The sequence below is a fragment of the Scyliorhinus torazame genome, chromosome 14 (genome assembly GCF_047496885.1).
Source record: "Scyliorhinus torazame isolate Kashiwa2021f chromosome 14, sScyTor2.1, whole genome shotgun sequence".
Taxonomy (NCBI): Eukaryota; Metazoa; Chordata; class Chondrichthyes; order Carcharhiniformes; family Scyliorhinidae; genus Scyliorhinus; species Scyliorhinus torazame.
The window spans coordinates 121,884,949-121,901,750 of NC_092720.1; the positions used below are offsets into that span (position 1 = coordinate 121,884,949).

The window sequence follows — 16,802 nt, forward strand, 5'->3', positions numbered from 1 at the left end:
TCTCAGAAGCACTGCATGGCAATTCTTGGTTTCCAAATGGCTTGCTCCCAGCCAAGGCAACACCTGTAGCAAGTTTTTATTTCTGGAACTTTTAACACTGATTTCAAATTCTCAAACGACCTTAGTGGAATTTGAACCTGTATTTCTCTGGATTGTTAGTCCAGATGTCTGTATTACTAGGCCAGTAGGACAATCACTACACTACATATGCTATCAGTATCAGAAATTCCATATCACATAGGCCTGGGCTTTTCACCCTGCGGGCGGTTGCACTCAGCTGGTTTGGAAGAGGACCCGAAACCCCTTCCTGGCTGCGGTCGACCCCGGAGAGCATTCTCTTGCTGGCTGGCCATCCAGCGTGAAACACGCTCAGTGAAAGGCTGAGTGCTGCCAGGGAAAGCGGGAGGAGAACCTGCACCAAGAACAGGGATAATGCAGCCTAGTGTTTCTAATGTGCTCCCTCAGGGGGACAGCCTCTACGGAGCTGTCTCAGGGAGCTGCTGACCCGCAAAAAATAAATATTGACGTCAAAACTATAGCACCCATGTCTCGGCAGCACAATCACACACAGACCTCAGTCCCCAGACACATTTGTTCATTTTATTTCAGCCCGGGTAGTTCATCTCGCCCTGGATCCTGGTTGCAGCTGAAATGTAAAGGCCACCTGGCCAATTGGTCTATGCACCACCCGTAAAAGCAGCCGGCCACTTTAAATTGAGTTCAATTGGCCCCTCAAGGCTAAATTGCACGCTTGTCAGTGGATGTCCATGGGGCTCATGTGCGTGCCCACCGACCAAAATATTGCAGGAGTGCGCAATGACATTAGGATACGCGCCCGCCGCCTTCTTGCACTTCCTGGTCAGGCGTGTGCCTGCCCAAGCGACGGACGTAAAATTCAGGCCATAACATCTGGGCACAGAAAAAATAAGCACTTGTGTCAGGCGGCAGAGAAAGAACAAGTTCTGTGGAACCTGAAACCAAACGAGAGAGAAGTACCTGAGGAGAGGAGACAAAATTGGTAAGGTCCGAATAGGATGGGAGCATGTTGATCAATTAACGCCTGTCCCATTCTTTCCCTAATTATTTTGCGCAGGTGAGAGATTACGAGCCTGAGTCACCAGACGCAGATGTTCAAAACCGACACGTGGAAATTGCTCCTGTTTTTGAGGTAGGCATGTTTTGCTAACGAGTGTTTGCCAGTAACACAAGGTCATAAGCTGCTGCGTTGAAATGGAATGTTTGTGCATAGCTTCCCTTCAATCCTTCTCCAAAGTTGCTTTTGAAGTGAACATCATAAAAACCTTCCCTCTTAAAAAATACCCTGCCCTCAACCCCTCTGTTCTTGCAAATTGACCAACCTCACCTACAAGCTCACTTTCTCTTCAAACAGCAGGTAATTGTTTTGAGTTCAACCAAAGAGAAGGTAAGGGATAGCTAAACAGTTCGGATTTAATAATGAGGATTCTCACTATTTTTCAGGTGAAATTAGACAGTTTTGGAATTTTCCTGAAAATTCATTTGAAGGTGGACATAGAGAACGGGAAATTAATTGTCAAGAAATCAAAGGATGGGCCAGAAGAGAAGTTTTACAATCACAACAGAAGTAAGTGTTCTGATCAGTGATCTGTCACATCTATGTCCACTTCTTGCATTCCTGTTTAACCAGGGCTGCATTTGCACCATTACTTTTTCCTCCCTTCTCTGAAGATGTCTCTCAAGCACACATACAGTGCACTTGACATCCACTGCACTCAGGAATATAAACAGCCCCACTTTCCTTGTTGTGATGCCAATTTTCCTTTTACGACCTACTGTTCACATACTGAGCCAGCACAATCAGGTGGCAGCACGTACAGGGAGAGATGGTGGTGTCATGGTAACTTCACTGAACTAGTAATCCAGAGGCCAAGGCTGAATGGTCTGGGGGACATGGGTTCAAATCCCATCACGGCAGCAGGTGGAATTTAAATTGAATTAATAAAACCTGGAATTTAAAAGCTAGTCTTGGTAATCGTGACCATGAAACTATAATTGCTTTAAAAACCCTTACTGGGTTTGGCCTATGTGAGAAGCTTAACTGGCTATTAACTGGGCAGCACGGTAGCATTGTGGATAGCACAATTGCTTCACAGCTCCAGGGTCCCAGGTTCAATTCCTGGCTTGGGTCACTGTCTGTGTGGAGTCTGCACGTTCTCCCCGTGTGTGCGTGGGTTTCCTCCGGGTGCTCCAGTTTACTCCCACAGTCCAAAGATGTACAGGTTAGGTGGATTGGCCGTGATAAATTGCCCTTAGTGGCCAAAATTGCCCTTAGTGTTGGATGGAGTTACTGGGTTACGGGGATAGGGTGGAGGTGTGGGCTTGGGTAGGGTGCTCTTTCCAAGAGCCGGTGCAGACTCGATGGGCCGAATGGCCTCCTTCTGCACTGTAAATTCTATGATAAGCCACTCAGTTCAAAGAATTTAAGGATGGGCAATAAATGCGGGTCTTACCAGTGAGGCGCACATCCCATGAAAGAATAAAGGAAAACAAAATCCATCATGACAGCATCATCAACCCTCACCCCTCCCCCTCTATCCAGCAATACCCCTGTGTTTCCTAAGCATACCCTTATGGTTGCCGGTGTCTCCTTTTTGCTGTAGGTGTGACGTACAGTTATTAACATCTGTTAACTGACCACGGGAGTCTACATGTTATTTCTGGGTTATAGGGCAGCACGGTGGCGCAAGTGGTTAGCACAGTTGCCTCACGGCACCAAGGTCCCAGGTTCGGTCCTAGCTCTGGGTCACTGGCCGTGTGGAGTTTGCACATTCTCCCCGTTTTTGTGTGGGTTTTGCCCCCACAACCCAAAAGATGTGCAGGATAGGTGGATTGGCCACGCTAAATTGCCCCTTAATTGGAAAAAATGAATTGGATACTCTCAAGTTATTTTTTAAAAAAAGCTTCCAGGTTATGTTGGGTCTCTGTATGGTTATCGATCCTTAGGTAGCCCTGGTAAGGAAGAAAGATTTGCACTTTCACAACCCCAGGATCTCTCAAAGCACTTTACAGCCAATGAAGTACTTTTGAAGTGTAGTAACATGGGAAACATGACAGCCAATGTGAGGACAGCAAGGTCCCAGAAACAGCCATGTGATAACGACCGGATAACCTGCCTTAATGATGTTGGTTGAGGGGTATGTATTGGTCAGGCCACCAGGGAGAATTCCCTTGCTCCTTGTCAGAATAGTGCCATGGGACCTTTTACCATCAACCTAAAAGGTTTAACACCTCATAGAAAAGACAGCATTTCCGATGGTGCTCCTGCAGTACTGCACTGGAATGTCAGCATAGAAAAATGTAAGCTCCAGTCTCTAGAGTGAGACATGAACACACAACCTATCAACTCAAAGACGTGAGCCACATTGACAAAACCGGGACATTTGTGCAGTTATAATTGCCTGGTTCGCTCAATAATTTCTGCATGAAGGCTACACCAAATCTCATTATTTGTCTAGATGCTTGCTAGTCTTGTTACTTGTCTGTTATTTTGTTTTCATTTCAAGTTCACTGTTAACCTCATTAATTTCCCAACTTCCTAACACTTGCGGATACTATAACTAATGGCCCTTGGCTGTCTGTAATGTCACTGATTCTTCTTGACTGTTCCGGAACTTTGTGCCTCGAAGATGAGGTGCCCATTTCTGCTAAATGTACCCAAAATCGATCTGAGCCCATCCAGGTTATCTCTCGGCACTTGCTGGTACCAGAAATGCAAACTCTTGGATGTCTCAGGCAGGAGGTGAAACGTAACTGCCCCTGCTTCCTCTCACCAACACTACTTTCTCAGTTCTACAGTTAATCAAATCGCAGAAGTTCCAGAACAAGTTGGTGATTATAATTGACTCAGAGGTGAAGAAAACACAACGGAAAGAGTATGTCTTCACTGACTCTAAGGTTTGTCATGAGCATCTCGCTATCAAAGTGAAAAGTCAATGATCCAATCATTTAATTCATTTCTTTTTCTAATTGTGGTGATTTCTTTCCTGTGTTCAACCCTGTTCATTGAGGTAAAGGATTATTCTCTTCCCATACCTACTCTGTCCCGTCTCAATGGGATTCACCCCCTGCTCTCTTGACTTTATTCCCCTGAACTGCTGACCATGTAATTTCCCTTCCTGGATCTTGTGCTGGCTGGTAATATAAAAGGGTTTCCTCTTCCCTTTCAAAATCTTTGTCCTTACTTCCTGCTCAAAATCTCCACCCTTGACGTATTTCCCCTTTGCAAACCACTGTCTCGTCTTCAATCTGACTTCCTTCTCCAAAGCCCTTGAACATGTTGTCACTCCTTGAATCTATGGCCATAGGATCAGTTGACAGGAGTAGGCCATTCAGCCCTTCGAGTCTGCTCTTCCATTCAATAATATCATGGCTGTCCTGGTTGTGGTCACAACTCCACTTTGCCATTACCATAGTGGGCCTGGGTAGAAAGCTCTTTGAGGGCCATTGCAGACTCGATGGGCTGAATGGCCTCCTTCTGCACTGTAGGGATTCTCTGGATAATCCTTGACTCCCTTCTCCCACAAAAATCTGTCTAAATTTACTGACAGCCTCTGCTGCTTTCTGGGGAAGAGAATTCCATAGACTCATGCACTTTAGAGAAAATAAATTCTATTAATCTCCATCTTAAATGGCAGACTTCAAATTCGTAAACATTGTCTCCCTGGCTCTACTCTCTCTCTCTCTCTCACAAGTGGCAACACACTCCTGGTATCTACCCTGTCAAATCCCCTTCGGATCATATATGTTCCAATAACATCACCTCTCAGTCTTCTAATGAGTCATGGCGCAATACCAACTTTCCTGCCCCTACATATTTGGAACTCTCACATCGACCTTCCAACCCTGACACTCAAATTGACCCAACTAAAGTCAAAGGTGGCATCCTATGTGGCTGTGACAGGAGGAAATGATCCCACCTCACCCTTAGTGCCCTTTGCTGCAATTTCCAGTGCATTTTCCCACACCATCATTCCCAGCACCTCTTCCCGATTGTCCAGCTCAGTGAGATTCCCTTTGTTGGATGCCATTCTTGTTTATATGATTGTAGTCAAAGAATCTCCAGCAATAGCTTCTCTTCCTGCCCCAGCATTGTAAGCTTTGCTTCCATGTGGTCAGATTGTTTCTCTGACACTGAGTCTTGCAGGAATTATTTCCTCCAATTAAACAGAGGGAAGGCCAAAGCCATTGTCTTCGACCCAATTGCCACAAATTCCTCACCATAGCCAATACCCTCCCTGGCCACTGTCTCAAACAGAACACTTGTCGTCCTATTTCACCACAAGCTGAGCGTCTGACACCAAATCCTCCTTAATACTAAAGCCGCCCACTTCCACGCCTGTAACATCAGGCACCGCCACTCCTCCCTCATCCACTTGCTTGTTACCTCCAAATTCGACTATTCAACTTTTGCCATTGGCTGGCTTCCCTCATTCAAACCTATGCTGCCCACCTCCTGCACTGAACTGCTCGCCCTTCACTGCTCTGTTCACTAATCAACAATAGTACTTGGTCCTCCAATGCATGCAATTTAAAAAATCTCTTCCTTGGCTTGAAAGCCAGTCATGGCTGTGGTCCTCCCTATCTCTGTCACCACCCACAGCCCTATAAACCCTTCAGAGCCCTGTGTGTCCTCCAATTGTATTTTCGTCTTTACCTCATGGCTTCAACCCCACATTGGCATCCACACCTTTAGCCATCCAGACCCAATATTTTGGAATTAAATCCTTCCCACTCTGTGCCTCTCTTTCAAAAAATCTCCCTCTCTAATTATTCCTCCTTCTTTGGTTTGTTTGTCTGATTACGCATCTGTAAACTGTCTTGGGCATTTTCCTCGATTAAGGCACATTTTATTTTGTTCTTTTTGGGCAGGACATCCAGGTGGGTTATATACAGAGGAAAGCTCCCTCTGTAACAGTATCACTGACTCTCATTCTTTGGATCAGTGAGGGTTTATGTTATACAGAGGCCAGAAGGTTGGTCTTACCCTAGAACATACGCTGTAGATGAAGGCCCAAGAATTGCTGGGTCTTGGGCCTCATCTTATAGTGACAGTAAGATGTAGACACCTATCGGGCGTCCCAAAGTGGTTTGCTCTTTGGAACCAAGTACAATTTGGTTGGCTGCAACATGGGACTGGGCCGCAGGTAAATCCTGGGGGTGAGGAGGAAGGTGAACAGGAGGAGAAGAACAAGACTGGCGAGGGGTGGGGGGTGGTGGTGGTGGGGGGGGGGGGGGGGGGGGGTCAAAAAGAAGAGAGGGACAACTGGAAGTGGGGGGCAAACGGATTTAAGAAATCAAATGGGAGGCTGGCGAATTGGAGGGCAATGAATAGGAGAGGGACAGATAGGAATGCGAACAGGCAAAGGGTGTCTAATTTGGGGGTGGGGCCTGGTGGGAAATGGGGGTATGTGAGCAGGAGGTTAATGGAAGGGGAGATGTGGTCGGGCAGGGGCAGACAAAAGGGGGTGAGGTGAACGGTGGGTAAATAGAATGAAGCGAATGGGCGAGGGGAAGAGATGGGGAAAGGGTGATCAAGATGGCAAACAGTTGGATGGGGGAGGGGAATGGGAGTGTGGGGGGGGGGGGGGAATGGGAGTGTATCAGGAGGAGGAGAAGAATGGGGGAGGGGTAACGAACGTGTTTGGGTAAGCGGTTCAAAGTGCAGACCAGAATGCTGCTGTGGAGCCAAGTGTAATGAAACATTACTTACCTTCACTTTGGTGGTCTCCAGTGGTCCCTTCAAGACTGCTGTTTCGGCAGATGTAGATCAGTAAAAAACGGAGCACGGCCCATGGTGTTTATTGCATTTACCTCTATCTTCCTGTTACCAGAAGCGGGAAGCATTCTGCCAACTCATGCAGCTAATGAAGAATAAACATTCGGATTTTGCCGAGCCAGACATGATCAACGTCTTCATTGGAACCTGGAACATGGGTGAGGAGCACTGGAGGCTAGCTGTATTGGAGAGCTGGATGAGTTATCCGGTTTGCAATTCATCTGTACTGGGAACAGTTATAGTCCTATAACAATCTCATGTTTGCTTATTCGGTACAACTTATTCTCTGTATCTATTCTCTAATGTTGTGCACTTCCAGCTCTCAACTATCCTGTGCAACACTCTCCCAGATCGCCATTACCTTGTGGAACACACTCCAAACTCCCCACTGTCCACCGAATTGCTTTGGAGTTTGAGAGACATATTAAAATTTTACTTGCGTCTGCCACTTAAACAAAATCCTCAGCCTGCCTTGTTAAAACGGGCAGTCGCTCTGAAGGCATCAGACAAGTAGACCAGGATTTTCACCACCAGATGAGAATCAGAGGTGGCGGGTGCGTAAATTCACATCATTATCCAGGATGCCGGTTTACCAGCACAAATCAGCCCACACACTATTTTTCTGAAGGTGGGATGGGTGGGGCGTCGGCAGGACCACCCGCCTACAAGCAGTTGATAGTCAATTAAGGGCATTTAATGACCTATTAAGGGGGCCAGTTTAGCTCAGTTGGTTGGTTTGTGATCAGAGCGATGCCAACAGCGTGGGTTCAATTCCCGTACCGGCTGAGGTTATTCAGGAAGGTGGAGCCATGGAGCCGTCATGCACAACACCACCCTGCCCATCAGCCATAAAACACTGCGGAGCGCACGAATGAAGGCCAAGTGGCACTTCCAATCCTCCCTGGGGTGGAGGTCCTGACCTCTGGAGATGCCACCGATCTGCTTGACCAGCATCTCCACCAGTCCCAGCAGCACCAGTGGCTGCTGCCAAGACTGGTAGAGAAGAAAGGACCCGAAGGCCTTGGATCCCCGGAGCAGATAAGCCTGGGATCTTAGGCTGGGAGGGTTTGGGTAGGTCAGGGAGATGGGCAATGGGAATGGCTGGAGGTTTAAGAGAGAGAACTTGTAGGAGGGAAGAAGGGATTCAACTAAGGGGGGAGAGGGCAGCTCCACAATCAGAAAAGGGCAGCCCCTACCTGAATAGCAACTCCCGCCTTCACGCCCTATAAGCACATGACGTAAAAAAACGCACTTCCTTCTCCTGCCCAGCTGCCCACGCAAAGATTTTATGGTGTAGACAATGTATTATCAGGGTAAATCGGCTTGGTAACAAAGTAACAAACCTAACGAACCCTTAAGTATTCATTTAAATATGGCAGGCTCATGATTTCAGCCGGAAAGTTCAGCCCAAACATCGCTGCATCTTCTCCAGAATTGGGATGGGCATTAAATGCCAGTCCGGTCAGCAATGCCCACATCCTGACAATGAATGCAGTAATAAGGGTTTTTGTTCACTGGGCCTGCTAGAAATTGCCTGGATGTCAGACTGGGAAAGGCTCAGTAGTGATCAAGATCTTACTGACAGGACTGGACTTAGCCCCAGAAAACTATTAGGAAATAAAACCCATCAGAATGTCTATGCTTTTTCTTTCCCCCCCTCGGTATTCTCCTGCAGGCTGACAACTCTCTGAGAACTCTGCCTCTCGTGCATCAGTACCATTATCATTCAGCTGCCAAGGCCCTAAATTCTGGAATTCCCTCCCTAACTCTCTCTCCCTTTCTCTCTTTTAAACCTACCTCTTTGACCAAGCTTTTGGTCAACTGTCCTTATACCTGCTTATGTGGCTTGGGGTCAGGTTTTGTCTGATACTGCTCCTGTGAAGCGCCTTGGGACATTTTGTGCTGTGATATAACTGCAAGTGGTTGTTGCTGTTTTTCAGGCAATGCCTCGCCTCCCGCGGACATACAGTCATGGTTCCTGTGCCGTGGCCAAGGGAAAACCCGGGATGACACAGCCGCTGACATCCCACATGACATTTATATCATTGGCACGCAAGAAGATACGCAGGGAGAGAGGGAGTGGGTGGACCTGATCAAATCCACACTAAAGAACATCACCTATATCAAGTTTAAACACGTAAGTACATGCAAGTGTATTGAAGCCCTATCGTCCATAGAGTGAGGGACGAGGGAAGTGGGAGTGGCTTTTGAGCCGATATAATTTCCAAGATGGTGTCTGCCATGATTGAATGGCGGAGCAGAATCGATGGGCCTAGTGGCCTAATTCTGCTCCTAAGTCTTATGGTCTTATGATGGAAGTTCAGAATCAAGGTGAACCATAGATACTGGATTAGCTAAACCTGGACATGAATCTGACAGGACAATAGTGCTCTGGACCATGGGAATAGTTACTGGGGGTTTGGGGTGGGGCAGTGTGGGGTGAAGAGATCTGCCATTGAGGATAGGTTTCCTGTCACTTAGCCCCAAATAACCACACAAATCAAATGTTGATGACTAATTGGTAGGAACTTCAGGAATCTTTGCCTGATTAGGCACTTGAACCCAGCTATCATTCGCTGTTACCTAACCCATTGCCAGCTGGTAGAATAGATCTGTGCACTCAGCACTGATACTGTTCATCTGATAAAGTACTAGGGTTCAAGAAAATGATGATTGAAATGGAGTATATTTTGGGTGATGCAGCAAATCTCAAAAGCAACCCCTGCCACCACATCACAGTAGGACTTGGCTTAACTCATTGCTCATTCACAGACCTTTTTCATCGCCATCACTGTGGACCAATGGGGGGGTAAGGGGGAGCTGCAACAACATTTGGAAAAGAGGAAATGATTGAAATATCCTCAGAATAATTCTAAATCCCAGTTATCCACATCACATGAGAATAATTTGTTTATTTATTCTTTATCGGACGCAACAGAATGTTCATGGTGTATGATGACAGGGAAGAAGAAAGAAGTGACCCCTCCCCCTCCACCATCCCCTCCTCCTCCACCAGCCCCTCCTCCTCCACCAGCCCCTCCTCCTCCACCTCCACCATCCCATCCTCAACCATGCCCTCCCCCTCCTCCTCCACCAGCCCCTCCCCCTCTTCCTTCACCAGCCCCTCCTCCTCCATCATCCCCATCTCCTCCTCCATTGGCCCCTCCACCTCCACCATCCCCTCCTCCTCCACCATCCCGTCCTCCTCCACCAGCCCCTCCTCCTCCACCTCCACCATCCTCTCCTCCTCCACCAGCCCCTACGCCTCCACCAGCCCCTCCTCCTCCACCTCCACCATCCTCTCCTCCTCCACCAGCCCCTACGCCTCCACCAGCCCCTACTCCTCCACCACCAGCTCCTCCTCCACCAGCCCCTCCTCCTCCTCCTCCATTGGCCCCTCCACCAGCCCCTACTCCTCCACCAGCCCCATCTCCTCCTCCACCAGCCCCTCCTCCTCCTCCACCAGCCCCTCCTCCTCGACCAGCCCCTCCACCTCCACCAGCCCCTCCACCTCCACCAGCCCCTCCACCTCCACCAACCCCTCCTCCTCCACCAGGCCCTTCTCCTCCACCAACCCCATCTCCTCCACTACCCCCTCCTCCTGATGTGTTGGGTATGCCGGGTCTGCGAGGACTGCGTTTGCTGCAGTAGTGAGAGAACACAGGCTTCCAACACTTGAAGAAATGCAACTTAATTTTATTGAACTCTTAACTATCATACATACTTTAACTGTGGGTTGACACTATGCTGAGTTGACTGGAGACCTGAGGCTAACCTGACCAGACTATCTTACTACCACATGGGGCGTCATTCTCCGACCCCTCGCCGGGTTGGAGAATCGGCGGGGGCTGCCGTGAATCCCGCCCCCGCCGGTTGCAGAAGTCTCCGGTACCGGATATTCGGTGGGGGCGGGAATTGGGCCGCGCCAGTTGGCGGGCCCCCCCGCTCGATTCTCCGGCCCGGATGGGCCGAAGTCCCGCCGATAAATTGCCTGTCCCGCCGGCGTGGATTAAACCACCTTTTCAACGGCGGGACAAGGCGGCGTGGGCGGGCTCCGGGGTCCTGGGAGGGGCGCGGGGCGATCTGGCCCCGGGGGGTGCCCCCACGGTGGCCTGGCCCACGATCGGGGCCCACCGATCCGCGGGCGGGCCTGTGCCGTGGGGGCACTCTTTCCCTTCCGCCTCCGCCACGGTCTCCACCATGGCGGAGGCAGAAGAGACTCCCTCCACTGCGCATGCGTGGGAAACTGTCAGCGGCCGCTGACGCTCTCGCGCATGCACCGCCCGGGGATGTCATTTCCGCACCAGCTGGCGGGGCAACAAAGGCCGTTTCCGCCAGCTGGCGGGGCGGAAATTCCACCGGCGTCGGCCTAGCCCCTCAATGTTGGGGCTCGGCCCCCAAAGATGCGTAGCATTCCGCACCTTTGGGGCGGCGTGATGCCCGTCTGATTGGCGCCGTTTTGGGCACCAGTCGGCGGACATCGCGCCGTTTCGGGAGAATTTTTCCCCTGGTGTATGTTCTAGTTGCTGCTCATGTGCTCTGACTGTCTCAGAGGCTGGATCCCAAGTGCGCGGGAAAATTGGTGCCCTCTGGCTTTATAGTGGTCGTGTCCTGTCTAGTGATTGGCTGCTGTGTTTTGTGTGCTTACTGGTCATCCTGTGTGTCAATCACTGCCTGTCTGTGCACCATCATATACCTGTGTGTATATTATGACATCTCTTCCACCAGCGCCTCCTCCTCCACCTCCACCAGCCCCTCCTCCTCCACCAGCCCCTCCTCCTCCACCAGCCCCTCCTCCTCCACCAGCCCCTTTCCTCCCCCATCGGCCCCTCCTCCTCCCCATCGGCCCCTCCTCCTCCTCCACCATCCCTCCTCCACCAACCCCTCCTCCTCCTCCTCCATCGGCCCCTAATACTCCACCAACCCCTTCTCCTCCACCAGCCCCTCATCCTCCTTCATCGGCCCCTCCTCCTCCTCCACCAGCCCTTCCTCCTCCACCAGCCCCTCCTCCTCCACCAGCCCTTCCTCCTCCACCAGCCCCTCCTCCTCCACCAGCCCCATCTCCTCCACCAGCCCCTCCTCCTCCTCCACCAGCCCCTCGTCCTCCACCAGCCCCTCCTCCTCCACCAGCCCTTCCTCCTCCACCAGCCCCTCCTCCTCCACCAGCCCCATCTCCTCCACCAGCCCCTCCTCCTCCTCCACCAGCCCCTCCTCCTCCACCAGCCCCATCTCCTCCACCAGCCCCTCCTCCTCCTCCACCAGCCCCTCCTCCTCCACCAGCCCCTCCTCCTCCACCAGCCCCTCCTCCTCCACCAGCCCCTCCTCCTCCACCAGCCCCTCCTCCTCCACCAGCCCCTCCTCCTCCACCAGCCCCTCCTCCTACACCAGCCCCTCTTCCTCCACCAGCCCCCCTCTTCCACCATCCCCTCCTCCTCCACCATCCCCTCCTCCTCCACCATCCCCTCCTCCACCACCAGCCCCTCCTCCTCCACCAGCCCCTCCTCCTCCACCATCCCCTCCTCCTCCACCATCCCCTCCTCCTCCACCATCCCCTCCTCCTCCACCATCCCCTCCTCCACCACCAGCCCCTCCTCCTCCACCAGCCCCTCCTCCTCCACCAGCCCCTCCTCCTCCACCATCCCCTCCTCCTCCACCATCCCCTCCTCCACCACCAGCCCCTCCTGCTCCACCAGCCCCTCCTGCTCCACCAGCCCCTCCAGCTCCACCAGCTCCACCAGCCCCTAAAACTCCACCAACATCCCCTCCTCCTCCACCATCCACTCCTCCTCCACCAGCCTCTCCTCCTCCTCCACCAGCCCCTCCAGCTCCACCAGCCCCTCCAGCTCCACCAGCCCCTCCTGCTCCACCAGCCCCTCCTGCTCCACCAGCCCCTCCTGCTCCACCAGCACCTAATCACCAACCCCTCCTCCTCCACCAACATCCTCTCCTCCTCCACCAACCCCTCCTCCACCAACAACCTCTCCTCCTCCACCAGCCTCTCCTCCTCCTCCACCAGCCCTTCCTCCTCCTCCATCAGCCCCCCCTCCTCCACCAACACCCTCCTCCACCAGACCCTCCTCCTCCGCCACCAGCTCCTCCTCCTCCACCAGCCCCGCTTTGTCCATAAGCACATCCTCCCACAGCTTCTAATCCACTACCAACCCCCCTCCATCACCAGACCCTTCTCCCCCACCTCCACCAACCCCCCTCCTGCACCAGGCCCTCATTCTCCACCAACCTCACCTCCTCTATGAAGCACTGCTCCTCTTCCACCAACCCATCCTCCTCCAGAAATCCCCTCCACTAACCCTCCTCTACAAATCCCCCTCCTCCACAAGGCAATCCTGATCCACCAGCTCTTCCTTCTCCACCAACCTCTCTTCTGCATCAGCCCCTCCGCCTCCACCAACACCCCCCTCCTGATCCAGGGCCTTCTCCTCCACCAACCCCACTCCTCTACAAAGCCCTCCTCCTCTTCCACCAACCTCTCCTCCCTCTCCAGCAACCCCTTCCACCAGCCCCTCCTCCACCACCAACCTCCCCTCCTGCACTAATCTCAACTCCTCCACAAACCCCTCCTCCTCCTCTACCACAAACCCCTTCACTTGCACCAGCTACTCCCCCTCCATCAACCCCTCCCTCTCCACCACCGGCTCATCCTCCTCTTCCACCTCCATCAACCCCTTACTCCTCCACCAACTCCCTCCACCAGCTCCCTTCCACCAGCTCCTCCTCCTCCACCAGCCCCTCCCTCTCTGCCTCCACCAACGCCTCCTTCTCCACCAACCCTTGCATTAACACATGACAAGATCATGTAAATCATAGAATCATAGAATTTACAGTGCAGAAGGAGGCCATTCGGCCCATCGAGTCTGCACCAGCTCTTGGAAAGAGCACCCTACCCAAGCCCACACTTCCACCCTATCCCCATAACCCAGTAACCCCACCCAACAATAAGGGCAATTTTGGACACTAAGGGCAATTTTGGACACTAAGGGCAATTTATCATGGCCAATCCACCTAACCTGCACATCTTTGGACTGTGGGAGGAAACCGGAGCACCCGGAGGAAACCCACGCACACACAGGGAGAACGTGGAGACTCCGCACAGACAGTGACCCAAGCCGGGAATCGAACCTGGGACCCTGGAGCTGTGAAGCAATTGTGCTATCCACCATGCTACCGTGCTGCCCTCAATGTTGCCACAGTTCCAAATGACCATAGGCTGCTTTCTCCTTTGAGGGGGAGAGCTGACTGGTGGTCATTTAACCTGAGAGTCACCACACCTATGGAAAGGGGAAGGGGCAAGGTTGAGAAAGTGGGGCCTTCATGAATGACCTCAGCCAGTAAGGGAGTTGAACCCGCGTTGTTGGCCTCGCTCCGCATCGTCAACCAGCCAACTGAGTGAACAAGATCAGATATCACAAGGAAACAGTTTCTTATTTCTGATGTTTTGAATGTTCTTTTCCTTCACAGATTGCAACACAGACCCTGTGGAATATACGGATAGTTATCCTGGCAAAACCAGAACATGTAAACCGGATCAGTCACATTTCCACAAGCAGTGTCAAAACTGGGATCGCCAACGCTCTCGGTACAAACATTTTCTACATTGCTAATTTAGGCAAAGGAGTGGGAAGGTATTGTGTTACTCGCGGCATTTACTGATGGTGATTTCTAAACGTAATGGGTCTACAGAATTGTTGAATTGATGTGGGTCAGACACTGTCCTTTCTCACTCTGGGACTGGGTGCTGCAGTGGGTCAGATACTGTCCTTTCACACTCTGGGACTGGGTGGGACTGTGGGTCAGACACTGTCCTTTCACACTCCGGGACTGGGTGGGACAGTGGGTCAGACACTGTCCTTTCACACTCTGGGACTGGGTGGGACAGTGGGTCAGACACTGTCCTTTCACACTCTGGGACTGGGTGGGATAGTGGGTCAGACACTGTCCTTTCACACTCCGGGACTGGGTGGGACAGTGGGTCAGACACTGTCCTTTCTCACTCTGGGACTGGGTGGGACAGTGGGTCAGACACTGTCCTTTCTCACTCTGGGACTGGGTGGGACAGTGGGTCAGACACTCTCCTTTCACACTCTGGGACTGGGTGGGACAGTGGGTCAGACACTGTCCTTTCTCACTCTGGGACTGGGTGGGACAGTGGGTCAGACACTGTCCTTTCACACTCTGGGACTGGGTGGGGCAGTGGGTCAGACACTGTCCTTTCACATTCTGGGACTGGGTGGGACAGTGGGTCAGACACTGTCCTTTCTCACTCTGGGACTGGGTGGGACAGAGGGTCAGACACTGTCCTTTCACACTCTGGGACTGGGTGGGACAGTGGGTCAGACACTGTCCTTTCACACTCCGGGACTGGGTGGGACAGTGGGTCAGACACTGTCCTTTCACACTCTGGGACTGGGTGGGATAGTGGGTCAGACACTGTCCTTTCACACTCTGGGACTGGGTGGGACAGTGGATCAGACACTGTCCTTTCACACTCTGGGACTGGGTGGGACAGTGGGTCAGACACTGTCCTTTCTCACTCTGGGACTGGGTGGGACAGTGGGTCAGACACTGTCCTTTCACACTCCGGGACTGGGTGGGACAGTGGGTCAGACACTGTCCTTTCACAATCTGGGACTGGGTGGGACAGTGGGTCAGACACTGTCCTTTCTCTATCTCGGGAATGGGTGGGACAGTGGGTCAGACACTGTCCTTTCACACTCCGGGACTGGGTGGGACAGTGGGTCAGACACTGTCCTTTCTCACTCTGGGACTGGGTGGGACAGTGGGTCAGACACTGTCCTTTCTCACTCTGGGACTGGGTGGGACAGTGGGTCAGACACTGTCCTTTCTCACTCTGGGACTGGGTGGGACAGTGGGTCAGACACTGTCCTTTCTCAGTCTGGGACTGGGTGGGACAGTGGGTCAGACACTGTCCTTTCACACTCTGGGACTGGGTGGGACTGTGGGTCAGACACTGTCCTTTCACACTCTGGGACTGGGTGGGGCAGTGGGTCAGACACTGTCCTTTCACACTCCGGGACTGGATGGGACAGTGGGTCAGACACTGTCCTTTCACACTCTGGGTCTTGGTGGGACAGTGGGGCAGACACTGTCCTTTCTCACTCTGGGACTGGGTGGGACAGTGGGTCAGACACTGTCCTTTCACACTCCGGGACTGGGTGGGACAGTGGGTCAGACACTGTCCTTTCACACTCTGGGACTGGGTGGGACAGAGGGTCAGACACTGTCCTTTCACACTCTGGGACTGGGTGGGACAGTGGGTCAGACACTGTCCTTTCTCACTCTGGGACTGGGTGGGACAGAGGGTCACACACTTTCCTTTCACACTCTGGGACTGGGTGGGACAGTGGGTCACACACTGTCCTTTCACACTCTGGGACTGGGTGGGACAGTGGGTCAGACACTGTCCTTTCACACTCTGGGACTGGGTGGGGCAGTGGGTCAGACACTGTCCTTTCACACTCTGGGACTGGGTGGGGCAGTGGGTCAGACACTGTCCTGTCACACTCTGGGACTGGGTGGGACAGTGGGTCAGACACTGTCCTTTCACACTCTGGGACTGGGTGGGGCAGTGGGTCAGACACTGTCCTTTCTCACTCTGGGACTGGGTGGGACAGTGGGTCACACACTGACCTTTCACACTCTGGGACTGGGTGGGACAGTGGGTCACACACTGACCTTTCGCACTCTGGGACTGGGTGGGACAGCCACTGTCTCTTCACATTCTGGGACTGGTGGGAAGTCCTGTTTTCTGCATTGAGGAGCTCCACTCGCTGGAACTCCTCAGTGCAGGGAGAGACTAGGATGCCATTTTAGATGGCGCCCCAATGTCTTGCACCACCCCACCCCCCCCCCGCCCCCTCCGCCCCGACACAACTCCCGAACATCCCCCAAGCCCCAACTCACCAAAATGGGGGTTCTCAGCACCCCCACACTAGGCACCCTCCGGTGCGCA

General features: G+C 52.5%; 1 protein-coding gene across 2 annotated transcripts in view; it reads left to right on the forward strand.

The window, feature by feature from the left end:
- The window catches only part of inpp5d (inositol polyphosphate-5-phosphatase D), a 212,564-nt gene that overhangs the window by 88,757 nt on the left and 107,005 nt on the right, over positions 1-16,802 (forward strand). For both annotated transcript variants that reach the window (XM_072474741.1, XM_072474742.1), the window contains exons 8-13: positions 1,094-1,168; positions 1,480-1,603; positions 3,827-3,933; positions 6,870-6,972; positions 8,755-8,951; positions 14,291-14,408. In XM_072474741.1, the coding sequence (XP_072330842.1) occupies positions 1,094-1,168; positions 1,480-1,603; positions 3,827-3,933; positions 6,870-6,972; positions 8,755-8,951; positions 14,291-14,408 (724 nt within the window). The remainder of the gene's footprint in view (positions 1-1,093; positions 1,169-1,479; positions 1,604-3,826; positions 3,934-6,869; positions 6,973-8,754; positions 8,952-14,290; positions 14,409-16,802) is intronic.